General features: G+C 42.5%; 1 protein-coding gene across 1 annotated transcript in view; it reads right to left on the bottom strand.

The window, feature by feature from the left end:
• Positions 1-813: 813 nt before the first annotated feature.
• The window catches only part of preb (prolactin regulatory element binding), a 54,624-nt gene continuing 33,338 nt past the window's right edge, over positions 814-22,099 (bottom strand). The window contains exons 4-10 of the mRNA XM_012857131.3: positions 20,071-20,321; positions 17,745-17,825; positions 17,525-17,652; positions 17,280-17,453; positions 2,789-2,861; positions 1,517-1,676; positions 814-1,432 (exon numbers count right to left, since the gene is read on the bottom strand). Of these exons, the coding sequence (XP_012712585.1) occupies positions 1,344-1,432; positions 1,517-1,676; positions 2,789-2,861; positions 17,280-17,453; positions 17,525-17,652; positions 17,745-17,825; positions 20,071-20,321 (956 nt within the window). The 3' untranslated portion in view covers positions 814-1,343. The remainder of the gene's footprint in view (positions 1,433-1,516; positions 1,677-2,788; positions 2,862-17,279; positions 17,454-17,524; positions 17,653-17,744; positions 17,826-20,070; positions 20,322-22,099) is intronic.

Genomic DNA, 22,099 nt, shown 5'->3' with positions numbered 1-22,099 from the left:
GCAATCAGATCCGTGTATTGCCTCTTTAACGGCTTATTTTTCTCCGACTGTATCTGCATGTGGGCCAAGCACCTTAAAACCATGACACTAACAGAGCACCTCGCTTTCAGACTGCAGGTCTACTGATGGGCTAGACTTAAAACTTTCATTTTCATTTTAAAGCTTACAGTTAGCATGACTAAGGTTACCCTAAGCTATCTCTGTAGTTATGCTGCTATAGGCTTAGGCAGCTGGGGGACATCACAAGCTATTCTTCTCACTCTGCTAAGTTCTCCTACTGTTCTCCAATATGCAGTTTGTTATTTCAACATTTAACTTTTTGTCCTCTTAGATGTAACACCATCCAGGGGAGGGAGATCATCTGCTATTACCATATAACAGAAAGGATTCCTGGATCAATGTGTGCTGATGTGCTTTTTTGTGTCTCTGCACTGTCTTATATAACTCCCAGTGGGTCGAGGCAGGTGAGCGTTCACACTGAGCCTGGTTCTGCTGGAGGTTCTCCTCCCTGTTAAAGGGGAGTTTTCCTCTCCACTGTCGCTTCATGCATGCTCAGTATGAGGGATTGCTGCAAAGCCATCAACAATGCAGACGATTGTCCACTGTGGCTCTATGCTCTTTAAGAAGTGAATGCTACTTGTCAAGACTGTCTCTATTCTATTCTATATAGATTGGCTCTATGATTTGATTGAATTTGACTTTGTAAAGAGCTTTGAGAGGACATGTGTTGTAAAAATGCACTATTTGAATAAAATTGAAAACAACAACAACAAGGAAGACTCAAAGGAACATGAAGAAGCACGATACAAAAGATTAGATTTTGTCTTCATTTTATTTATTGTTTTTTTTTTTTATAAAATGGAGATTATGAAAACATACCAGACTTTCATACAATTGTTTTTACTAAAATTATTCTGTGGTCAGATCAAGTTATCTCAAATATTCTATTTTGTGTTCACATTCAATTCTTCAAAACCATGTAAATGGCAAATAAACCTTAAAGTCTTTCCCCAATTTTTCTTTTGGCCTATACAATGATTGGTATTTTCCTATAAAACTGCTGAAATATTGATGGAACATGATGAAAATACAAAAGGTTGGTTGTTTTTACAAAGATGTGGAAATAATTACTGTACATTTTGTACAAATTCAAAATCATGTCATGAAACCGGACGAAAAGCTTACGTAAATCCAAAGCATATTAAGAACTAATGAAGACTTCAATCAAAATCCTGTACTATGGTTTTGTTCGTTTGGATTTTGTTATTGTACTAAAACAAGGGTTGCTGGTGCTAACAAAAGACTTGTCATAGCTTTTATTAATCACTGATAATATGCATCCTTTAGAAAAATACGGGAAAGAAGTACTGGAAAATCAGGAGCACTCCCACGAACATGAGCCCAAAAAAGAACAGCCAGACAGGGATGGGTCCTAAGGTAAATATAAAAACATGAATTAAAGATGAGAATTTCAGAGATATGCTTCTAAATTAAACAAATGACATGCCAAACTTACTTCCTTTGGTGACTGTATGTACTTGACACCGACTATCCACAGCTACACTCAGCATTGCTGTTTTATTATTCCCTTTGATATTTTGGCCTTTCAAGAAGTTGGGCAGAAAGACTAGATCGGTCACAACGATGCCATGCGACTCATGAACATAGTACAGATTCTGCACAAATTAACAAAAAAAAGAAACTTTCATACATCTGTTTTACATCTTCAGATTCAGGTTAGCACACTGCTCAAAAACAAAAGGAAACTTTAAAACCATGTCAAATGTTAATTGCAAAAACAAACAAAATCCTGCAGGATCATCACACTGATATAAAACTGGTAATGAGTTACAGAACTTAGGATGGTACAATGTTTGATGAAAATGAAGAATTATCAACCCAAAGAGGGCTTAAACCCGTCACCAAGTAAGTGAAATTCAATACGGCAGGCTACTCCAATTTGCTGAAATGTCATTGCTGAAAAATGTTACAGGCAGCATACATTCACCACAGCTTCTCCAGTTCCCTCCATGTCTTTCACATGAGCTTAGAGTTAGCCTGCTCTCACCTGTGAAAAGAATAGGCCGCCAGTGTCAAACCTGCCATTTCTGTGTTTTCTGGCAAAAGCCAGTTGATCTCCAAGGAGCTGGGCAGTGATAGTGACTACTCGAGGATGTCAGTCCCACAGGCCACCTCACAAAGTCTGTTCCTAACGGTTTTGTCAAAGACATTCATGCAGCTGGCCAGCTGGAGATCAATTTTGGGGCTCAGGCAGTACTCTTCCTTTTCCTCCTTGCAAAAAATAAGTAGATACCAGTCCTGCTAATGGATAAAGGACCTGTGACAGCCCCGTCCAGCTCTCATAGAGTAACCGCCTATTTCCTGGAATCTCCGCCATGGTTTTGAGACTGTGCTAGGAGACACAGCAAACCTTCTGACAATGACACTTATTGATGTGCCATTCTTGTGGAATTGGCTGCCTGTACAACATTTGTAGGGTTGCAGGTATCGTCTCATGCTACCAGTGGTGACACTGAACTCGGACAAATGCAAAACTACTGAAAAGAAGTCAACAAAAGTCGAGAGGGAAAAATGTCTGTGGCCTCCACCAGTAAAACTATTCCTGTTTTAGATATAGTCTCATTGTTGCCCCTTTAGTGAACCTGTTGTTAATTCCATTAATATCAACACAGCTGACACGGATAAACATAGTTTAACTGATTTAATATGATTTTATGATTAAAGTGTTCTTTAGATTGTTGTAAGCAGTGTATGATATTTGTGTTACCTGTAGAGAGAAAGCAATATAAATTGCCACTGATCCAGTCACAGTTCCAAGGCCAAGGAACCTCCCAGAGTCACTGTTAAAGATAAGTCAAACATTATTGCTTCCATCTGACATCGTTAAAAGCTTGACATTTTTGAGCAAATTTCAAATAAAAATGACATGGGGAAAATGAATAGCTACATTAAATCCTTTACTTAATTTAGCAAATCTGGTAATTTTTTTTTCCATTTCAAAATACAATGGTCTTGAAGTATTAGCTCTTGCAATAATGATATTGAAATATTTGAAGTCGTTCTTCTAAAGGTAATGCAATGGGTTGAAGAACAATGTATGATTAAACAAGTACGAGTACAAACAAGTGTTCATTTCAGGGGCTCAAAAGTAATCGGCCAAATAAACATAACCCTAAGTAAAATGTTACTTTTCAACATTTTGTTGAGAATCCTTTGCAGGCAATAACTGCCTTAAGTCTGGAACCCATGGACATCACCAAACACTGGGTTTCCTCCTATGTGATGCTTTGCCAGGCCTTTATTGAAGCTGTCTTCAGTTGTTGCTTGTTTTTGAGTCTTTGTGCCTTAAGTTCTGCCTTAAGTTGAGCCAAGTGAAATGCATGATCGATTGGGTTGAGATAGGGTGGTTGACTCGACCACTGCAGAAAATTCCACTTATTTGCTTTAAAAAAAATCCTGGGTTGCTTTTGGATAATTGTCCATCTGTACGGTGACCCCCATCCAATCAACTTTTCTGCATTTGGCTGAATCTAAGCAGAACGTATATCCCTATAAACTTCAGAATTCAACTTGCTGCTTCTGTCTTTAGTCCCATCATCAATAAACACATGTGACCCAGTGCCATTGGAAGCCATGCAAGCCCATGCCCTCACGCTGCCTCAATCATGTTTTACAGAAGATGTGGTGTGCTTTGAACCATGAGCTGTTCCAATTCTTCCCCAAACTTACTTCTTCCCTAACCTGACTCATGCCAGACGTATGTTGCTCCGCCTAGCTCCACTCACATACATCTGGGACATCGCCCATAGAAAGTGATTTCTACAACCAATTTTATGGTCTGGCCAATCAGGACAGAGGGCTGGAGTTTCATAGATGTGACGTAGTGGAGAAGCGACCGTGACGTGAGACTGTTTTGATAGCAATGGCGGCTCGTCGAGGAAGCAAGCGTTAACATTGATGCTGCTATTTCTTCCGTGTTGTCCAATCTACCTAATACTGTTTCATTAAAAGAACATCAGAGAATGGCTCTGAAGGCTTTTGTTGGTGGAAACCATGTTTTCGCCCTTCTCCCGACAGGATTTGGCAAGTTTTGTTTTCCGGGGCGCGTCCGCGTCCACCACGGATGCGCCTCGCAGCGGTTAGCGGTTAGCGCAAACCATATTAGAAGGCCTTTAGTCCTCAACACGGTCGGCCCGGGATAGACTCCGAGCCGCGGCGCTTTGCCGCCTGTCTTCCCCCCTCTTCCTGTCAGCTCACTGTCAATAAAACGCGTGCCACTAGAGCCGCAAACACATAAAACACTTTTTTTCCTGCGTCGCTATCATCAGCGTCACGGGTTTGCTTCGGTGTGAGTGGTTGAAATAGCACGTCGATAAAGATGACAGACAAGTGGCCTATCCAATCATATGCAAGAATTTTTGATAAGGCCCAGCCTTCAATAAAGGCAATTCCTATGGCGGTGTCCCAGATGTATGTGAGTGAAGCTAGGCGGAGCGACATGGGTCTGGCTTGAGTCAGGTTACTTCTTCCCATCATTCTGGTACAGGTTGATCTTAGTATCATCTGTCCAAAGAATACTGTTCCAGAACTGGGCTGGCTTCTTCAGGTGTTTTTTGGCAAAGTCAATTCTGGCCTTTGTTTGATTTGGCCACTCCTAACATTTCTGCCATCTCTCTGATGGATTTTTTATTTTTTTCAGCCTCAGAATGGTCTATTTCATGTCCATTAAGAGCTCGTTTGTGTGTTCACAGCAACAGCTTTCAAATGCAAACGCACACCTGGAATCAACTCCAGACTGCTTAATTAATGACAGGTTAACAAAGAAAGAACACATGCAGCATTATTTTTTATTTATTTTTTTTTTTGCGGCCCTCTGAGTCAAGTGTCAAATCACTTTTGGTCCCTTAATGAAGTTGCTATTCTGATAGAGTCGACTCCTCCAAACTACAATTTTGTAGGAAAGGTGGAGGAGTAGCAACATTGTTTAATGATTCACTAAAGTGTAAAAAGGTGTTTTTGGGAAAATTCAACTCTTTTGAACATTTGGCTCACCAGGTAAAGAGCCCGGTACGAACTATGTTTCTGAATGTTTACAGGCCTCCTAAGTTCACATCAAACTTTTTTAATGATCATAGTGAGCTTCTATCTGTGATATGTGCTGATTATTGCTGTTTAATTATTGAGGGAGACTTCAACTTTCACAATGACAACCCTGAAGACAGAAGTGCAAAAGAACTGTGTGACACTTAGAAACTTTGGTTTAACTCAACATGTCAAACAGCCAACGCACAAACAGGGACATATTTTAGACTTGATCATCACTAAAGGTCTAAAGATTTCCAAGGTCAATGTAACTGATGTTGCCCTATCTGATTACTTTTCTGTAACCTTTGAAAGCATCTTCTATATGCTGTTCTTGCACACTGTTTTTTTCCTGTAGTGTTACATTCTGCTCACTGCTGCACTTCATATTGGAATGCTGCCTTATTCAACCTGCAATTCCATTACACTGTCGTATGCTGTATGCAATGAAATTCGTTCAGTATGCACTCTGTACATACATAATGACAATAAAATTGTCTAAGTCTAAGTCATCATTTCCAGTGACTCATTTAGCCAAAGTGGCATCATAAGAAAACACACCTTTAAGAACAATGCCACGTAAACTTTTATCCAAGCTTACTCTGCTACTTCAACCTTGCGCTGCTACTCAGTAGATAAGCTAGTAGATACCTTTCAGTCTAAAGTCTCAGACATCATTGACTGCATTGCTCCAAATAAAGTGAAGTTTTTTTCCGGGAAGAAAAAATCTTCTTGGAGAAGTGCTCCAGCAGTTAGAAGTGAAAAAAGGGAGTGTCGAAAAGCTGAACGCAGGTGGAGAAAGACGAGACTCCAGGTTCACAATGAAATCTATAAATAGAGACTTTACAGATATAACTTACAACTAAAAAATGCAAGGGAATCTTTCTTCTCTGAGAACCTCAACAAAAACAGTAATAATGCTCATGCCTTATCTGCCACTGTCAACAGGCTAACAAATCCCCCTGTGTCTGTACATCCATATGAAGTTCAGAGCCAAAGCTATATCCAACTAGAACTTATCTCGACAAAATGTCCCAATTTAGCCTAATAAACTACAAAAGCTTAGAGGAGATCATTCAGCAGCTAAGTTCTTCCTCCTGCTGCCTTAATGTTCTACCCACAGCTTTCTTTAAGAAAGTTTTGCCTGTCATAGCGTCGGATTCGACTGAGATAATAAACACGTCCCTTCTGTCAGGTGATTTCTCCAAGTTCCTTAAAACAGCAATTATTTTCACTGGTGAAAAATAACAATTTGGAAAAACTACTTTTCCAGAACTACAGACCCATCTCAAAACTCCCCTTAATCAGTAAGATTATTGAAAAAGCTGTGTTTCAACAATTAAACACCTTCTTAACAATGACCTGCCGCTTCGACGTATTCCAGTCAGGTTTCCGTGCTCACCACAGTACAGAGACCGCCTTTGTCAAGGTGTTTAATGATATCAATATATCAAAAGTTAGCACACAGCTTCAGTTGCTTCAGCTAGGAATCACTGATCCATGTGTGGTTCTGGGTATGCAGAATAGACTTGCACCAGAAACCCTGAGTGGCCTGGATGGTTGATACACTAACAGCAAGTCTGTGATATATTTAGGCGCTAAGCCATTCAGGGATTTATAGAAACTGAAGTATTTTTAAGTCTGTTCTCTAAGATACAGGGAGCTAGTGTATAGACTTTAGAACTGGGGTGATGTGCTGTACTTTCTAAGTCTTAGTGAGGATGTGCCTACATCCGCAGCATTATGGATCAACTGCAGCTGTCTGATCGACCTTTTTGGCAGACCTGTAAAGACACCATTGCAGTAATCAATTCAACAATACATGGATTAGTTTTTCGAGATCCTGCTGAGGCATTAGTCCTTTAATCCAGAAAATTTTCCTCAGGTGATGAATTATTACTTCAGAAACTATTTATTACTGAAGAGAATTTTGGCAAATCCATACACTGATTTCTTCTTAGTATTTACTCAGCACCTGAATGGGTTCATTTTCAGGATGTTAATAAAGAAGTACAGAATAAGTTCGAGGGAGCTGCTTTGTTTTTACAGATCTAAAGAAAGCATATAAAAGGGTGCTGAGAGAAGTTTGCAAATAAATTTAGACAGGAGTCTCCTTGAACTATGATGTTTGCAGATGACATTGTGATCTGCTATGATAACAGGTAATAGGTGGAGAAAAATCTAGAAAGATGGAAGTTTCCCCTGGAAAGAAGAGGAATGAGGTTAATCATAGCAAGAAATAAAACGTGTCAAGAGGAAGGACCCAAGAGGACCCATGAAACTTAACCCTGTCAGGCAATGGGCCAAGAGGAAGACTAAAGAGAAGATCTATGGATGGAGTGAAATAGGACATGAAGATAGTTGTGAGAGCCCCTGACACCGTGGTGGAGGGGTTTGAGTGTCCCAATGATCCTAGGAGCTATGCTGTCAGGGGCTTTAAGCCCCTAGTAGGGTCACCCAAGGCAGACAGGTCCTAGGTGAGGGACCAGACAAAGAGCAGCCCAAAAAGCCCCTTATGATGGACAAGATTATTGGATCTCGTGTTCCCTCGACCGGACGCGGGTCAGCGGGGCCCCACACTGGAGCCAGGCCTGGAGGTGGGGCACTTTGGCGAGCGTCTGGTGGCCGGGCTTTTACCCATGGAGCCAAGCCAGGCTCAGCCCGAAGAGGCAACATGGGTCCCCCTTCCGATGGGCTCACCACCTGTCGAGGGGCCAAAGGGGTCAGGCGCATTGTGCAACGGGTAGCAGTAGAGGTTGGGGACCTTGGCGTTCCGATCCTCGGCTGCAGAAGCTGGCTCTTGGGACGTGGAATGTCACCTCTCTGGTGGGGAAGGAGCCTGAGCTCGTGCGCAAGGTTGAGAGGTTCCGACTAGAGATAGTCGAACTCACGTCGACGCACCGCTCTGGCACCAGTCTCTTCGAGAGGGGCTGGACATTCTTCCACTTCCGCTGGGGGGACTATGTCTCCCGGCTGGCCTGGGAACGCCTTGGGATTCCCTCGGAGGAGCTGGCCCAAGTGGCTGGGGAGAGGGACGTCTGGGCCTCCCTACTGAAGCTGCTACCCCCGCGACCCGACCCCGGATAAGTAGAAGAAAACAGATGGACGGACAGTAGTTATGAGAAACAATGCAGAAGATAGATTTGTATAGACAGGTAATAAACTCTTCTAGGTCATTAAAGTCTATCGTTTGGTGTGAGCTGTGTATTTGGCCACATCAGTCATGATGATCTTCCATACGCTGGTGAAGATTCAGTCATCCAGGTCATGATCAATCTAAAAAAAAAAAAAAAAAAACAACTGGACTTCTGTTCTGAAGCTGAAGACGTTTTGCTTCCCATCCAGAAAGGTTTCTCAATTCAAAATAGTAGTGTGTCAAGTAGCGTGGAACTCCAAGCTTTATAGATCTACCGAGGAGGCCTCATTGGAGCTTAGATTCACATATAGATTAACCTGGAACTGATCGCCCCTCACACCGGAGAGTCGTGAGGCTCATCATTTGCCTGGCTCACAGGTGAAATGTTGTGATCACATCAATGTAGGTGTGAATTGGGATGAAACTTAGCAGGAAACAAACCTATCGCTGTGTTGTAAGTTTTTGAAAGTTGAAACCTGAGCCTTCTTCCTCTGTTTAAGGTTTATTTGTGCTTTATGTAAATGGCTTCATTCACGCATCTCTCAAACAATCTGTCTTCTTTGTTCAAAATTTGACCAGTTTAGTCCTCAAAAGAGTGTCCTTTATCCTTGAGGTGCAGGTGGATAGGTGAGTCTTGTCCTGAGGAGATAGCTCTCCTGTACTGAGCCATACCCATGGCTCAACACAGGAGCACTGTACACAAGCACTAAACACAGTGCACAGGAGCACTGTGCACAAGCACTGTGGAGAGGTTGTTTGCCTTCTCCAATATAAAGATCAGAACATTCATCACTGCACTGAACTGCATACACGACTCTGCTCATCTTAGGTTTGAGGGTTTTGTCCTTAGGATGGGACAGCCTCTGTACAAGGCTCCTGTTAGGTTTAAAATGTACTAGGATCTTGTGTTTAGAGAAGATCTTCCTGAGTTTTTCAGAGACTTCAGCAACATGTGAGATGGCAATGTTTCCAACGCTCTGTCCTTGGACCCCTTTTGTTAATTATTTACCTTCTCCCTCTTGGCCATATTTTTCCTAAACATAACATCCAGTTCCATTGCTATGCAGATGACACCCAGCTCTATTTATCCACCAAACCCACTAAATCCCTCCCTACCACCTGTCTATCAAATTGCTTTCAGGAAATCAGATCCTGGTTCTCGTTAAACTTTCTCAAGCTTAATAGTAACATAACTCAACTCCTTCCTATTGGCACCAAATCCATCCTCTCCAAAATAAATGGCTTTTCCATTTCCATCAATGATTTATCTGTGTCTCCCTCCCCTCAAGTTAAGAGTATGGGTGTCATCCTAGATAGCACTCTGTCATTTCAGTCCCACATTAATAATATCACTCGGTCAGCATATTTTCATTTACGCAACGTCTCTCGCTTACATCCAACTCTCTCAGCTAACAGTGCTGAAATTCTGGTTCACACCCTGGTTACCTCTCGCTGAGATTATTACAATTATCTTCTCTATGTGCTACCTGACAAATCCATTCATAAATTACAACTACTACAAAATTCTGCTGCCTGTATCATAACCAGAACCCTCTTTGTCAGTCACATAACACCTGTCCTGCAGCAACTTCATTGGCTTCCCTTTAAATATCGTATGATTTATAAAATTCTTCTCCTTACATTTAAAGCTATCAATAATCTTGCCCCCAAGTATCTCACTGAGCTCCTTCGTATATAGATACCTACTCACTCTCTCCGGTCCTCTTCTTTCATTCAGCTCATCCTTCCACATGCTCATCTGGTTACCATGGGGTTTAGAGCTTTCAGTTATTCAGCCTAATATCTTTGGAAATCTTTGACCGCTACATTCAACACTCCACATCCATAACTACTATTAAAACTCACTTAAAATGTATCTTTTTAGACAGGCATACTCTTTATTATTTTTAAATTTAATTTGATTGTACGGATCCCATCTTTTCCCCTGTTCTTTTTTATTTTATGCCTGCTCTTTGTTGATTCAATCAAAATTGGATTGAGTGTTTTATTGTTGATTCTGTAAGGTGACCTTCAGTGTTGAGAAAGCCCCCTATAAATAAAATGCATTATTATTATTATTATTATTATTATTATTATTATTATTATTATTATTAGTAGTAGTAGTAGTAGTAGTAGTAGTAGTAGTAGTATTCTTAGTAGTAGTAGTCTTTTGGATTTCCTTTCTCTGCTGGCGGTGGTCAGAGGGCCTGCAGACACAGCCTCAGCCGAGCATTTTAACGGAAGGGAAAACAGAGATTTATTTACAACAAAATGACTGCTAATTTCAGCTGTATCGAACACAGGCAAAATTTAAACTGGCTGGCCAGGCTAGCAGCCAGGACGAAGCACTGACTTCAGCATTTGGAAGGTGGGAGTGGCAGGGCTCGCAGCAGACCAAGGGCTGTTTTCACGCCTTGTTGCTAAAGTTTCCAACAACACAGGGAAAGGTTCCTAGATTTGTCGCTAGTCGCTTTTCTGAAAAAAGTCACTAGAGGGGTCTGAAAACTTGCTAAATCTATTGACAAAGTCTCTCTCTGTCTCTCTTTCTGACTAGCTCCTTTTCCTCTCAGTGATGCTGTTGCGGGTGCTGTGGTTAGCGCTACAAGTACTGGTCATCACAAGTACTGGTACCATCCACATGCAGTACAGAACGTTTTAAAGGCTGCAGTACCCCGGTAGCAAAGTAGTACCGGTATACCGAACAACCCTTTTCAGAATGCAACCACTCTGACATACACAGTTATCAAATTCCGCCAAAAAACACAGAAGAAGTAAACCAAGCAGTATTGCAAGAGTTTGCGTGTCTTCTGAGCGCCCAGGCTGGACTTGCACAAGGTTCTAATTTGAGTTAAAACGTTACTGAATAAATAACATTTTTGAGCTCTTTTAAAGTTTAAAATTGAGAGGTTGTATTGGGACCCTTGACAGTTTTGTTTTCCGATATATTTCCTCCACTCAACAACACAAAATACATCTTTATGTTTACGTAGGGTGCAAATGTGCACTTGGATCAGTTTGCCACATTTGGAATAATTTAAGCCTGGCAATTGTTTATACGCATGTTGATTATCAATCGGAATAAAACACCTCCCTACTTCAGATTACAATTTCATTTCGATGGAGCTTAATCCGATCACAATATTCCGATGGTCTTGTTTACATGACACATTTTTATTCCAATGAGCCCTTTATTCTGATTACTTTTGTCCATGTAAAAGTAGCTACTGTCTCTCAGATGCTGGTTTCAATTTCAAATGTTTTTAGCTTCTCAGGGTGTTACAAATCATGCATATTGCAGTTTTTCACATCATTATGTAAATGAGTTTGCTGTCTTAAACATTGCATTTTTACCAGAATATGCCTTATTATTTATTAATTGTGCAGCATTTAAGTCTTGTCTGACAAGTTCACTGTCCTCTGCACACAGCTTTACTTTAAATTAGCCTTTTCAATTAATATTATTAAATCTAGTGTGAAAGTCTTGTGAAAGTTATGAACAAAATCGGCGACAAGGGGCAACGTTGGAGGAGTCCAACTCTCACTGGAAACAAATCTGACTGCCAGCAATGCGGACCAAGCTCTGACACCAGTCATACAGAGACCTAACAGCCCATAGGAGAGGGCCCAGTACTCCATACAGCCGGAGTACCCCCACAGGACCACGGAAGGGGGTCGCTCTGTGATCCACAAAGCACATGAAGATTGGGTTGGCAAACTGTTACATACCCTGCAGGATCCTGCAGATGGTATAGAGCTGATCCAGTGTTCCACTGCCGGGATGAAAACTAGCCTCGTGAGACCATCCTGATCTCGCGAGCTTTCAAGGTTTCACTCGCAGATCAGTCTGGCTACTCTCTGTTAAAGAAAATTTGGAGCAGTTCACCAAACGAACGTCCAATCAGCGTTGGCTTTGAGGCGGGTTGAGGTGTGACGCAACGAGGAGCGACAGTTCAGTCTAAAGAACATGGCGGCTTCAGCCGATAAAACTAGCGTTAGCGTGGCTATCGAGCAAGTTTTATCGGAATTACAGAGTATTTCTTTGCTGAGCTAACGAGCCTTTACCTGCAGCAGCAAGAGTAGCTTGGCTTGTGGTTGTGTTTTCGTCGTCGCTCTGTTACGAGCGACGACGAATCTGATTGGTTTATTTGGCCCGTCTATCACCAACATAGGCCAATCAGCTAACCAGTATTTTCGCCCCTTCCCAAAATTACTTCAACGGAAGGTTTCCAGATGGATATGCGAAGCAAATCTATCTGGCGGAGTCAGGTAAGATGAAAACCACACTGCTCTTTCTGAATCCGAGATTCAACCCTCGAATGGACCCTCCTTCCCAGAACCCTGGAATAGACCTTACCAGGGAGGCTTAAGAGAGTGATTCCTCTATAGTTGGAACACACCCCAGGTCCCCCTTTTTAAATAGGGGGACCACCACTCCAGTCAGCCAATCCAGGGGAACTGCCCTTGATGCCCACGCAATATTGCAGAGTTATGGTAACCAACACAGCCCCACAACATCCAGAGCCTTAAGGTACTCAGAGGAAATCTGATCCACCCCCGGGGCCTGGCCACCGAGGAGCTTATTAACCACCAGGCTCTGCTTCCTCAATGGAAGACATGTTGGTGAGATTAAGGAGGTCTTCGAAGTATTTCGCACACACGACAACACACAATATCCCGAGTTGAGGTCAGCAGCACACCACCCCCACTATAAACAGTGTTGGTACTACACTGCTTCCCCCTCCTGAGACGCCGGCTACTCGGCCAGAATCGTCTCCAAGCCGTACAGAAGTCTTTCTCCATGGCCTCTCCAAACTCTTCCCACGCCCGAGTTTTTGCCTCAACGACCAGCCGAGCCGCCTGCCGCTTTGACTGCCGGTACATATCAGCTGCTTCCAGGGTTCCACAGGCCAATAAAGCCCAAAAGGACTCCTTTTTCAGCTTGACAGCTTCCTTCACCGCTGGTGTCCACCAGCGCGATCGAGGGTTGCCACAGGGACATGCACCGACAACCTTGCAGCCACAGCTCCGACTAGTTGTCTCAACAATAAAGACACGGAACAGGTAGTGGTCAGTGGAGAGCTCCGTCCCTCTCTTCAACAGAGTGTCCAAGACCCCTCATGATGAGTGACATAAATGGACGAAATGTTCCCTCACCCCAACGCGAGTCACGGGGGCCCCACCCTGGATCCAGGCCTGGAGGCGGGGCACGCTGGCGAGCGCCTGGTGGTCGGGCTTTTACCCATGGAACCCGGCCGGGCACAGCCAGAAGAAGTGACTGTCAAACATTGACACCGGGCAACGATAATCCGAACCTGGGAGGAGCCAAATATGGTGGGTGAAAACAGCCGGGTCAGTGGAACTGCGACTAAAGACAAATCCGCCAATACACCAGCTGAGGAGGATGATGCCATAATGCAGAGGAAAACTTCTGAAACTGAACCTTTTTTTGAAGGCCTTGCATCATTAATAGAAAGCATTATCTTCAAGTGTGATAGTGTGGTATGAAAACTGCATGGCACAGGACGGGAAGAATTTAGCACTAGTGGGGATGTTGTATACAAGATCTAGTAGTTCATCTGTAAAGTGACTAGTAACTGACAAAGATTATTGATCCTTGGTCACTACTACTTCTTTTATTCATGTGTCAGGGATCTGGTCACTCCAAGTGCTCACAATGTTTTTTATGCTTCAAGCAATCTTTAAGCAATGTAGTTTTTAAATGGCTGAGGTGAAGTCTGTATGATTTGATTGAATTTGACTTTGTAAAATTCCGTGAGATGGCATGTGTTGTGAATTGAATTTAATTTAATTGAGGTTTTCCTTTAATTTTTAATGTAAATGTCTTGTTTAATGCAAAATACTGCATGCTTGGTATAGATTGTAACAACAGTTGCTGTAAATATTTTTCTCTTATGTACATATTATGCATATTTGAATAAATTTAATTTTTTGCAATAATTTTGCCAACAACTGTAGCCAGAATGTTTAGACGTTTGCTGAAGGTTATCTAAGTATCCTCAGACGAAGTTCGCCCAAAGTAGAAATTGTGTTTCATGTCTACATTTGACGAAAGCAGACGTCTGTCTAAACGAGCATCAATAATTTTTGTGAAATTTAGTAAGTTCATTTGAATGTTGCTGTTTCCATCAATACGTTCTAATGCAATACTTTAAAATGTGCGTTAAAAAAGGTTGATGGAAACGTGCTTATTAACATAAATGTAGCTTTTTTAATATGTGTGTGAGTCTGGTGTCTTCTATTTTCCAGTTTTTGCCACTGTCACACCTGAATTTCCCCACTAGGTGTCAATAGAGGTATTTCCAATCTATTATTTTAAGGGGAGACAGAGATTTTCTGGGCAGAGACAGTATGAGCGGTTCGCCTTCTCTCTTTTTCTCCTTGCAGCATTTTTGGATGGCTGCCACGAGTCCACAGGGTTGTCAAGGAGTCAGTTTTCCTCTGAGAAAAAACACTTTATATGCTCTTGGAGACCTCTTCTGTTCATACCTAGATGTGGTGGTGTCTATGAGGGTTTTCAGCCACTCAATGCCCAGCTATTTTGCCACCCTTCTGCAGACACCGTGCAGGTCTGTTGAAGTCAGGTTTGGTCTGCAACTGGTATCAACCCGTCCCCATGAGCTTTCCGACATTGGGATGGTGAAAGGCTTGTAGTCCTGCTTATCATCATCAAACCCAAGACTAACGGATTCCACTATTCAGATTCAGCATTGGCAAAAATGCTAAAATCTGTGAGGGTGGCCTTGTCTTCCTTTGGGTCAGTTAGCGGCGACACTGGCTCCAGCCAAGGGAGTTCACCCTAATCGTTTGTGGTGAGCTCTGGTGGTGAGGGGATGGCTAGTCAAAAGCTAATCCTGTGCAGCTAGTTTGGTGATAAGTTGCTGTGGAAAAACTCAGAACAGTCGAGCACATTTAGAAGCATAGGAAGACAGAGTTATTAGTTCGCTCTGTGAACCTAGCTCAATAGTTCCCGTGTTAACTGTCAGAGTGCTTCTGGGAGCAAGAAGAGGAGCAAGATTGAAGGTCGCCTGTTTGAAATCAGACTTTTATACTGGGAGGAAATCCTCCTACCGACAGGAGTGGACGTCACTTCTGACTGCCAGTCAAGACTGATGCAATGCATTAGAGCTTCTGGGGAACCGATGCTGGAGGCGTGTCTCATAGTGAGATAGTGAAACAAATGTTTTCTTTAAAAATCCATGAAATATTGGTGCAGCAGGTAGTATGACCCATGTACAGAGGCCTTAGTCCTTGACGCTGTCGACCCGGGTTCGAATCCAACCCGCGGTCCTTTGCCGCATGTCTCTCCCCCTCTTCCTGTCAGCCTACTGTGTTAAAAGAGCGAGCCACTAGAGCCACGAAAAATCTCAGAAAAACAAATGCATAAAATAACCTCTAACCCTGCATATCTGTAGTTTAGGATTCCAAACCAGGACTGTTTGTCCCGAGATCGAAATTATCACATAAACATTTATAATTATTATTTAACCTTTTAGTATTTATTAAAAGTTATCTTTAATCATTTAATCAATTTACTATCCAAAAATCTGCTATGGCCTGATTTATGTTATCTTGAGGTTTGATCATCCATTCATCCATCCATTCATCCATCCATTTTCCAAACCGCTTAATCCCTCATGGGGTCGCAGGGGTTGCTGGAGCCTATCTCCAACGTTCACTGAGCGAGAGGCAGGGTACACCCTGGAGAGGTCGCCAGTCTGTCGCAGGGCAACACAGAGACAAACAGGACAAACAACCATTCACGCACACACTCACACCTAAGGAGAATTTAGAGAGACCAATTAACCTAACAGTCATGTTTTTGGACTGTGGGAGGAAGCCGGAGTACCCGGAACCCACGCATGCACAGGGAGAACATGCAAACTCCATGCAGAAAGACCCAGGGGTGTACTTGAACCCAGGACCTTCTTGCTGCAAGGCAACAGCGCTACCCACTGCGCCACTGTGCAGCCGTGCACAGGTTTGAGCATCCAACCGTCCGTCCATCTTCTTCAGCTTATCCGGGGTCGGGTCGCGGGGGTAGCAGCTTCAGTAGGGAGGCCCAGACGTCCCTCTCCCCAGCCACTTGGGCCAGCTCCTCAGGAGGAATCCCAAGGCGTTCCCAGGCCAGCCGAGAGACATAGTCCCTCCAGCGTGTCCTGAGTCTTCCCCTGGGCCTCCTCCCGGTGGGACGTGCCCGGAACACCTCTCCAGGGAGGCGTCCAGGAGGCATCCTGACCAGATACCCGAGCCACCTCAACTGGCTCCTCTCGACGTGGAGGAGCAGCGGCTCTACTCTGAGTCCTCTCCGGATGACTGAGCTCCTCACCCTATCTCTAAGGGAGAGCCCAGACACACTACGGAGAAAACTCATTTCAGCCGCTTGTATCCGGGATCTCGTTCTTTCGGTCACGACCCAAAGCTCGTGACCATAGATGAGGGTAGGAACGTAGATCGACCGGTAAAATCGAGAGCTTGGCCTTTTGGCTCAGCTCTCTCTTCACCACAACGGATCGGTACAGCGCCCGCTTTACAGCAGACGCTGCATCAATCCGCCTGTCGATCTCCCGCTCCATCTTCCCCTCATTCGTGAACAAGACCCCAAGATACTTGAACTCCTACACTAGGGGCAGCACATCCTCCCCAACCCGGAGAAGGCACTCTACCCTTTTCCGGTTCAAGACCATGGTCTCAGATTTGGAGGCACTGATTTTCCGGCCGCTTCGCACTTGGCTGCGAACCGCTCCAGTGAGAGCTGTAGATCACGCCCTGATGAAGCCAATAGGACCACGTCATCCGCAAATAGCAGAGACGCAATCCTAAGGCCACCAAAATGGATCCCCTCAACACCTTGGCTGCGCCTAGAAATTCTGTCCATAAAAGTTATGAACAGAATCGGTGACAAAGGGCAACCTTGGCGGAGTCCAACTCTCACCGGAAACGAGTCCGACTTACTTTGTTTGATCATATTTGAATAAAATAAAATGCAATTCTCATCATCTAGATGTCCTGAATCAGTTACCTGACAGCCAGACTGGAGATAACTTCAGTGCCACAGGGAGATGTTAACATGGGAAGCAAGATCTTGCCGTCCCACTTGGTGATATAGCAAGGAGGGTGTTTTTTGTCTCGTCTATGAGGGATTTGCACTGTGTACAGCCTTAGTGCATCTTTCTCATCTGCACTGTATCCAAACCTAGAAAGAGATGAAAACAATTTAAATGGACCTATCAAGATATAATACCTGTCATGTCCTTTTTAATTTACCTGCAAGCCATATATCGATACGACTTTTCAGCAATCTGAGGCCTGGTTTCATACCAATTTAGACCTGTAACTAGCTGGTTGCCACTCCATACATTGCAAGTAAAGTCCCGCCCCACAGTCACAAGTTGCTGTGTGAAGAAACATATTTAAAATTTCTGTTGAACAGAACATTTATTAAGGAAATTCATTCAATCCAAATTTACAGCTGTCCATAGTTTACCTTGCTTTCTGTACTCATATCCAGGTCTTCAATCTCCTCTTCATGTGCTTTAAAGTCAAACTTTTTCTTAAGGGATGGAAACTTAAAAAAATTATAATAAAATAGGTTAAAACAAAAATGCACAACTTAGGCATCCAGATGCAAACAAATGTGTCTCCTATTAGGGGTGTCCCAGCCAGGACTTCTGTCCACCCATAAAAACTACAATAAGAATTTGATATTAGGGATTTACTGATACAGAGTCCCAGTTTGTTCCCTTTTCAAAACAATGTACACTAAATGCAATAAATAACACTGCATTTAGTAATACGCTGCACATAGCTTCAGAGTCTATAATAGCTATATAGGTTCTCGCAAGGAGCTGAAATGGGCATCCTCCAAAGGGTTGCAGGACTTAAGGAGTCAGGTGAAGTGATTCATGCATCTGATAAGAATGCTTCCTGGTTGCCTTCTTTTTAAAGGGTAACTCCGTTTAAACCCCAAATTACCTTTTTTGCCAATAAACTGCTAATATGGTTATACTATAGTACTGTCTACATATTAGTCATTATTTTTAATTAGTGCATATTTGTGGATATCCTGATTTTGTGTCTAAGGTGTAGGTGGACAGCAGAGTCTTGTCCTGAGGAGGTAGCTCTCCTGTGTTGAGCCATGCGTCTGTGGAGACTCTTTCGACAGACGCATGGCTCAGCACAGGAGAGCTACCCTTAATTGAAGCAACCCTTCCCATAAGTGAAATTAGTAGAAATTTATTTCTGTCAAGATCCTCTTCTATCTTCTTTAAATGTGGTATGTGGTCAACTTTAGTTAAATCTGCCAATGTAGGCGACACAGTTATAACCAAATATTAATAGTCCCTGACTGTAGTTGTAAATGCAGGGGCTTCTGTAAAGAGCAGTTAATTGGCAGTGCTGTAGATTTTGAACGATTTATAGAGTAATCTGAGACTTTTGAGAAAGATTCTAGTAATGTAATTACTTGAGAAAGAGAGAGGTGTTTGAGTGCTGGACATAAAATACCGGTACTTAGCATGGTGGCATTGCTGAGTGAGTGAGTGAGAGATAGAGAGACTGTTGCCAACTCAGCAACTTTGTCACTAGATTTTGCGAGTTTTCTGACCCCTATAGTAATTTTTTTCCATAGAAAAGCAACTAGCGGCAAATCTAACAACTTTATTCTGTGTTGTTGTAGACTTCGACAACAACGCGCAAAAGCAGCGCTCAGTCTGCTGCGAGCCCTGCCCTTCCCACCTTCCAAACATTGTCCTGGCTGCTAGCCTGTTCAGCCAGATTAACTTTTGGCTCTCTTCAATACGGCTGAAGTTAGCAGTCAATTTGTTGTATAGCAAAGCTAACCTGAGTCTGGCTGGCCAGGCTACCAGGCTGCTGCCTGCCTGCCGAAGGCACAAAGAGGAAGAGACCCGTTCCACTGCGTGTTCACATCTCAAATTAATCACTCATGTGCAAAGCTGCTGCCGCTGATCCTGCATTGGTCAACAAAGCGGGATGTTAGAATTATTTTTTCACTGAACCGTCGTTGCTTAAAATAAATCTCTGCTTGAAGAGAAAGAGCAGGCTTTCCCCTGCCTAAAAATGCTTGGCACAGGCTGTGTCTGCAGTTTGTTTGAGCTGATCACGTCACGTCAGATCTTGATAACTATAGATTTCTTCTCATTAAAGAAGCTTTTTTCTCTGGTAATATCACAACTTTACTCTCGTATCATTACTAAATATAAATAAATTAACAAAAATCTCATTTTCAGGATAAAGTCCTTGGAAACAACTAAAATATTTCCAACCTTGTCACAATAGTGTTTTATGATAAAGCATAATGTAGAAGGTTCACTGGTTCTATTGTCATTTGGTATTATTTTAAGGATTTTAGCTCAAACTATTGATTTGTTTGATATGTGTGCAGAGCAATGTAACCCTACAGAATGTGGTCTACTGACTTTCTATATGTAAGTGGATGAGATTCTAGAGTTTTCCATGTGGAGCTTTTGGTGGTGTGTGTGTGTGTGTGTGTGTGTGACCTGATGTAGTGGGAGGAGCAGGGTCCGGGGCAGAATTGCTAGGTTGGGCTTGAAACCCATTAAAGCTATAGTTGGTAATCTTGTTCAGAAATACTTTTTGTGTGAAATGGTCCTTCCATCCTGCCAGTAGTCACTGCATTATGTATTCATAAAAAGGCAAAAAAATTAGATCTCTTGAAGAGCATTCGGACCAAATAGCAGGGATTGGACAGAGGTTTGATCCTGCCCTCCCCCACCTCTGTCCCTCATGTGGGGATATGTTTAAATATATCAATTTAAAATTTAGAAGTTCACCTCCCAAATCCTGATGTATCCATCGGTGCCTCCAGTCAGCAGAAGGTTCATGTCAGGACTGAATCTGACAACTTTCTGAAGGGGGTCACGCGGGTTAAGGTCTGACAGCACTTCAGCCAAATTGGTCACTGTTATATGAGCTGTCTCATCCCTGGTATCCAATATTTCTCCAGTTGCAGCATGTTTATCGAGGTTATCTTTGCCAGCTTTCCCAGGTCTCCGTCTGGCATTACTTAGTTCAATAGTATTACCTATAGCAGAAATAACATTTTTAACAAGATAATACAAATAATAAAATAAAAATTATTGAGGCTTTTGTAATGATCTAGGGTAGAAGTGTAGTAATAAAAACATTACAGGACAAGTAGACTCTTAACATGGACCAAACTATTCCTCAAATACCAAAAAGACATGAGAAAACACTGAAACTTAAAAAAAAAGCATTGCATAGCACCAATGCACAGCATAGCACAGCATTGGTGCCTACACACCTCCGCAGAACATGCTTGCCTATCTAGAGGTCACCACTTGGGAATATCAGAAGCAAGCCTGAAGATAAACTTCAGTCAGGCTTAGATGTGGTCCAGTGAGATGTCTTAAAAACTTGGCTGAAATCTGACATTCCAGTTGTTAAGGTTTGAAGTTCCTCCAGCTTGTTTCCCAAATATCTCAGATTGCCCATAATAATCAATGTAAGAGATGGGTTAAATTTCATCTTTCTCTTTTTCTTGCTCCTGCTTTGCATCCTCAGTGCCTACTTTTCAATTCATCTGGGATTTGGGGATGTAGTTGAAGCACTATTTCAGCTTTTGGGATGTTAACCAGCTGGTCCCAGTTGTAGAAAACTAACTGGTTGCTATGGGTACGCATCATAGCATCCATCCATTTTCTTACCCGCTTAATCCCTCATGGGGTCGCGGGGGTTGCTGGTGCCTATCTCCAGCGTTCACTGGGCGCCTCATAACAAATACTCCAAAAATCAAAAAAGCCAGCACAAATCCTTCAAGCTGCACAGCATTCAAAACGCAACTTTTGACCCACAAAAGAGGAGGAATTGAAGTTCCTTAAAAAGATTTGCAACATAAAAACAACAGAGCTACTCCAACATGCTGCCACCTTGGGCAGCATAATTCTAGATTTGATTATCTAAGTGGAAGTTAGAGCCAAACTTATGGTCACGGTATGATGCTGCACTTCGCCGTAACAGCCACGCCCTCTACCAAAAACTGTTTATGCTCTAAAGCAACTGAGACCGACATGTTATTTGTCTTCTGAGACAGTTTCATGTTGATTAGGTCAAGAGGGTAAGAGAAGGACATTTCCAGGCAAATAAGTGACTTCTTGTTCTCAAGGGGTGTGGCTTTCATTATGTCAGCGGTTGATCCCATAGGATTGTTGGGCAGAGCGATATCTCATGTCATACTAAGTTTGGTTCAGCTCAGCCTATGCGAAAGCTTTGACATTTTTGGTCAGTCTTCGCCACAACCCCTAATTATTTTCAAAAACTCACGTTTTTAATAATTTTTAATCAGTTTTGATCCCTTAACCGCATACTTGAAACAAATTTGAAGCTTCAAATTTGAAGCCGATACCTCAAAACAACTTGGAGGAGTTTGTTAAAGTTTCACATGTGTAAGGCCATGTGTACGGCCAAAAATTATCATGTAACCCAAAATGTCCAACTCCTGTTGGTTTTAAGATATACTTTTAAGATTCTTTTGTGGGTATATTTTGATGAGTTTTCATGTATAGTTAGGCCTCTAAAACTTGCTGAAATGTGTGGTTCAATAAAAAAATTCTGAAAATGTAAATATTTAATAATAATACCAAAGAATTCCTTCAGATACAATAGGTCTTCTAGGCTTCACTGCTTGACCTAAATAAATATCAAAATAGGTTCATACTGTTAAGGGTTAGGGTTTAGTAAGGACCAAAGGGAGTATTATTCCTAACATTGTATTAAGGCTGGTTCACACAGCAGGATTTTTAGCCCACTTTCTTCAGCTTTTTCTATCTTCCCCTTCTGACA

Source organism: Fundulus heteroclitus, unplaced genomic scaffold, assembly GCF_011125445.2.
Source record: "Fundulus heteroclitus isolate FHET01 unplaced genomic scaffold, MU-UCD_Fhet_4.1 scaffold_61, whole genome shotgun sequence".
NCBI classification, from domain to species: domain Eukaryota; kingdom Metazoa; phylum Chordata; class Actinopteri; order Cyprinodontiformes; family Fundulidae; genus Fundulus; species Fundulus heteroclitus.
The sequence above is the reverse complement of the archived record's forward strand: the minus strand, read 5'-3'. Positions and strand labels throughout refer to the sequence as shown.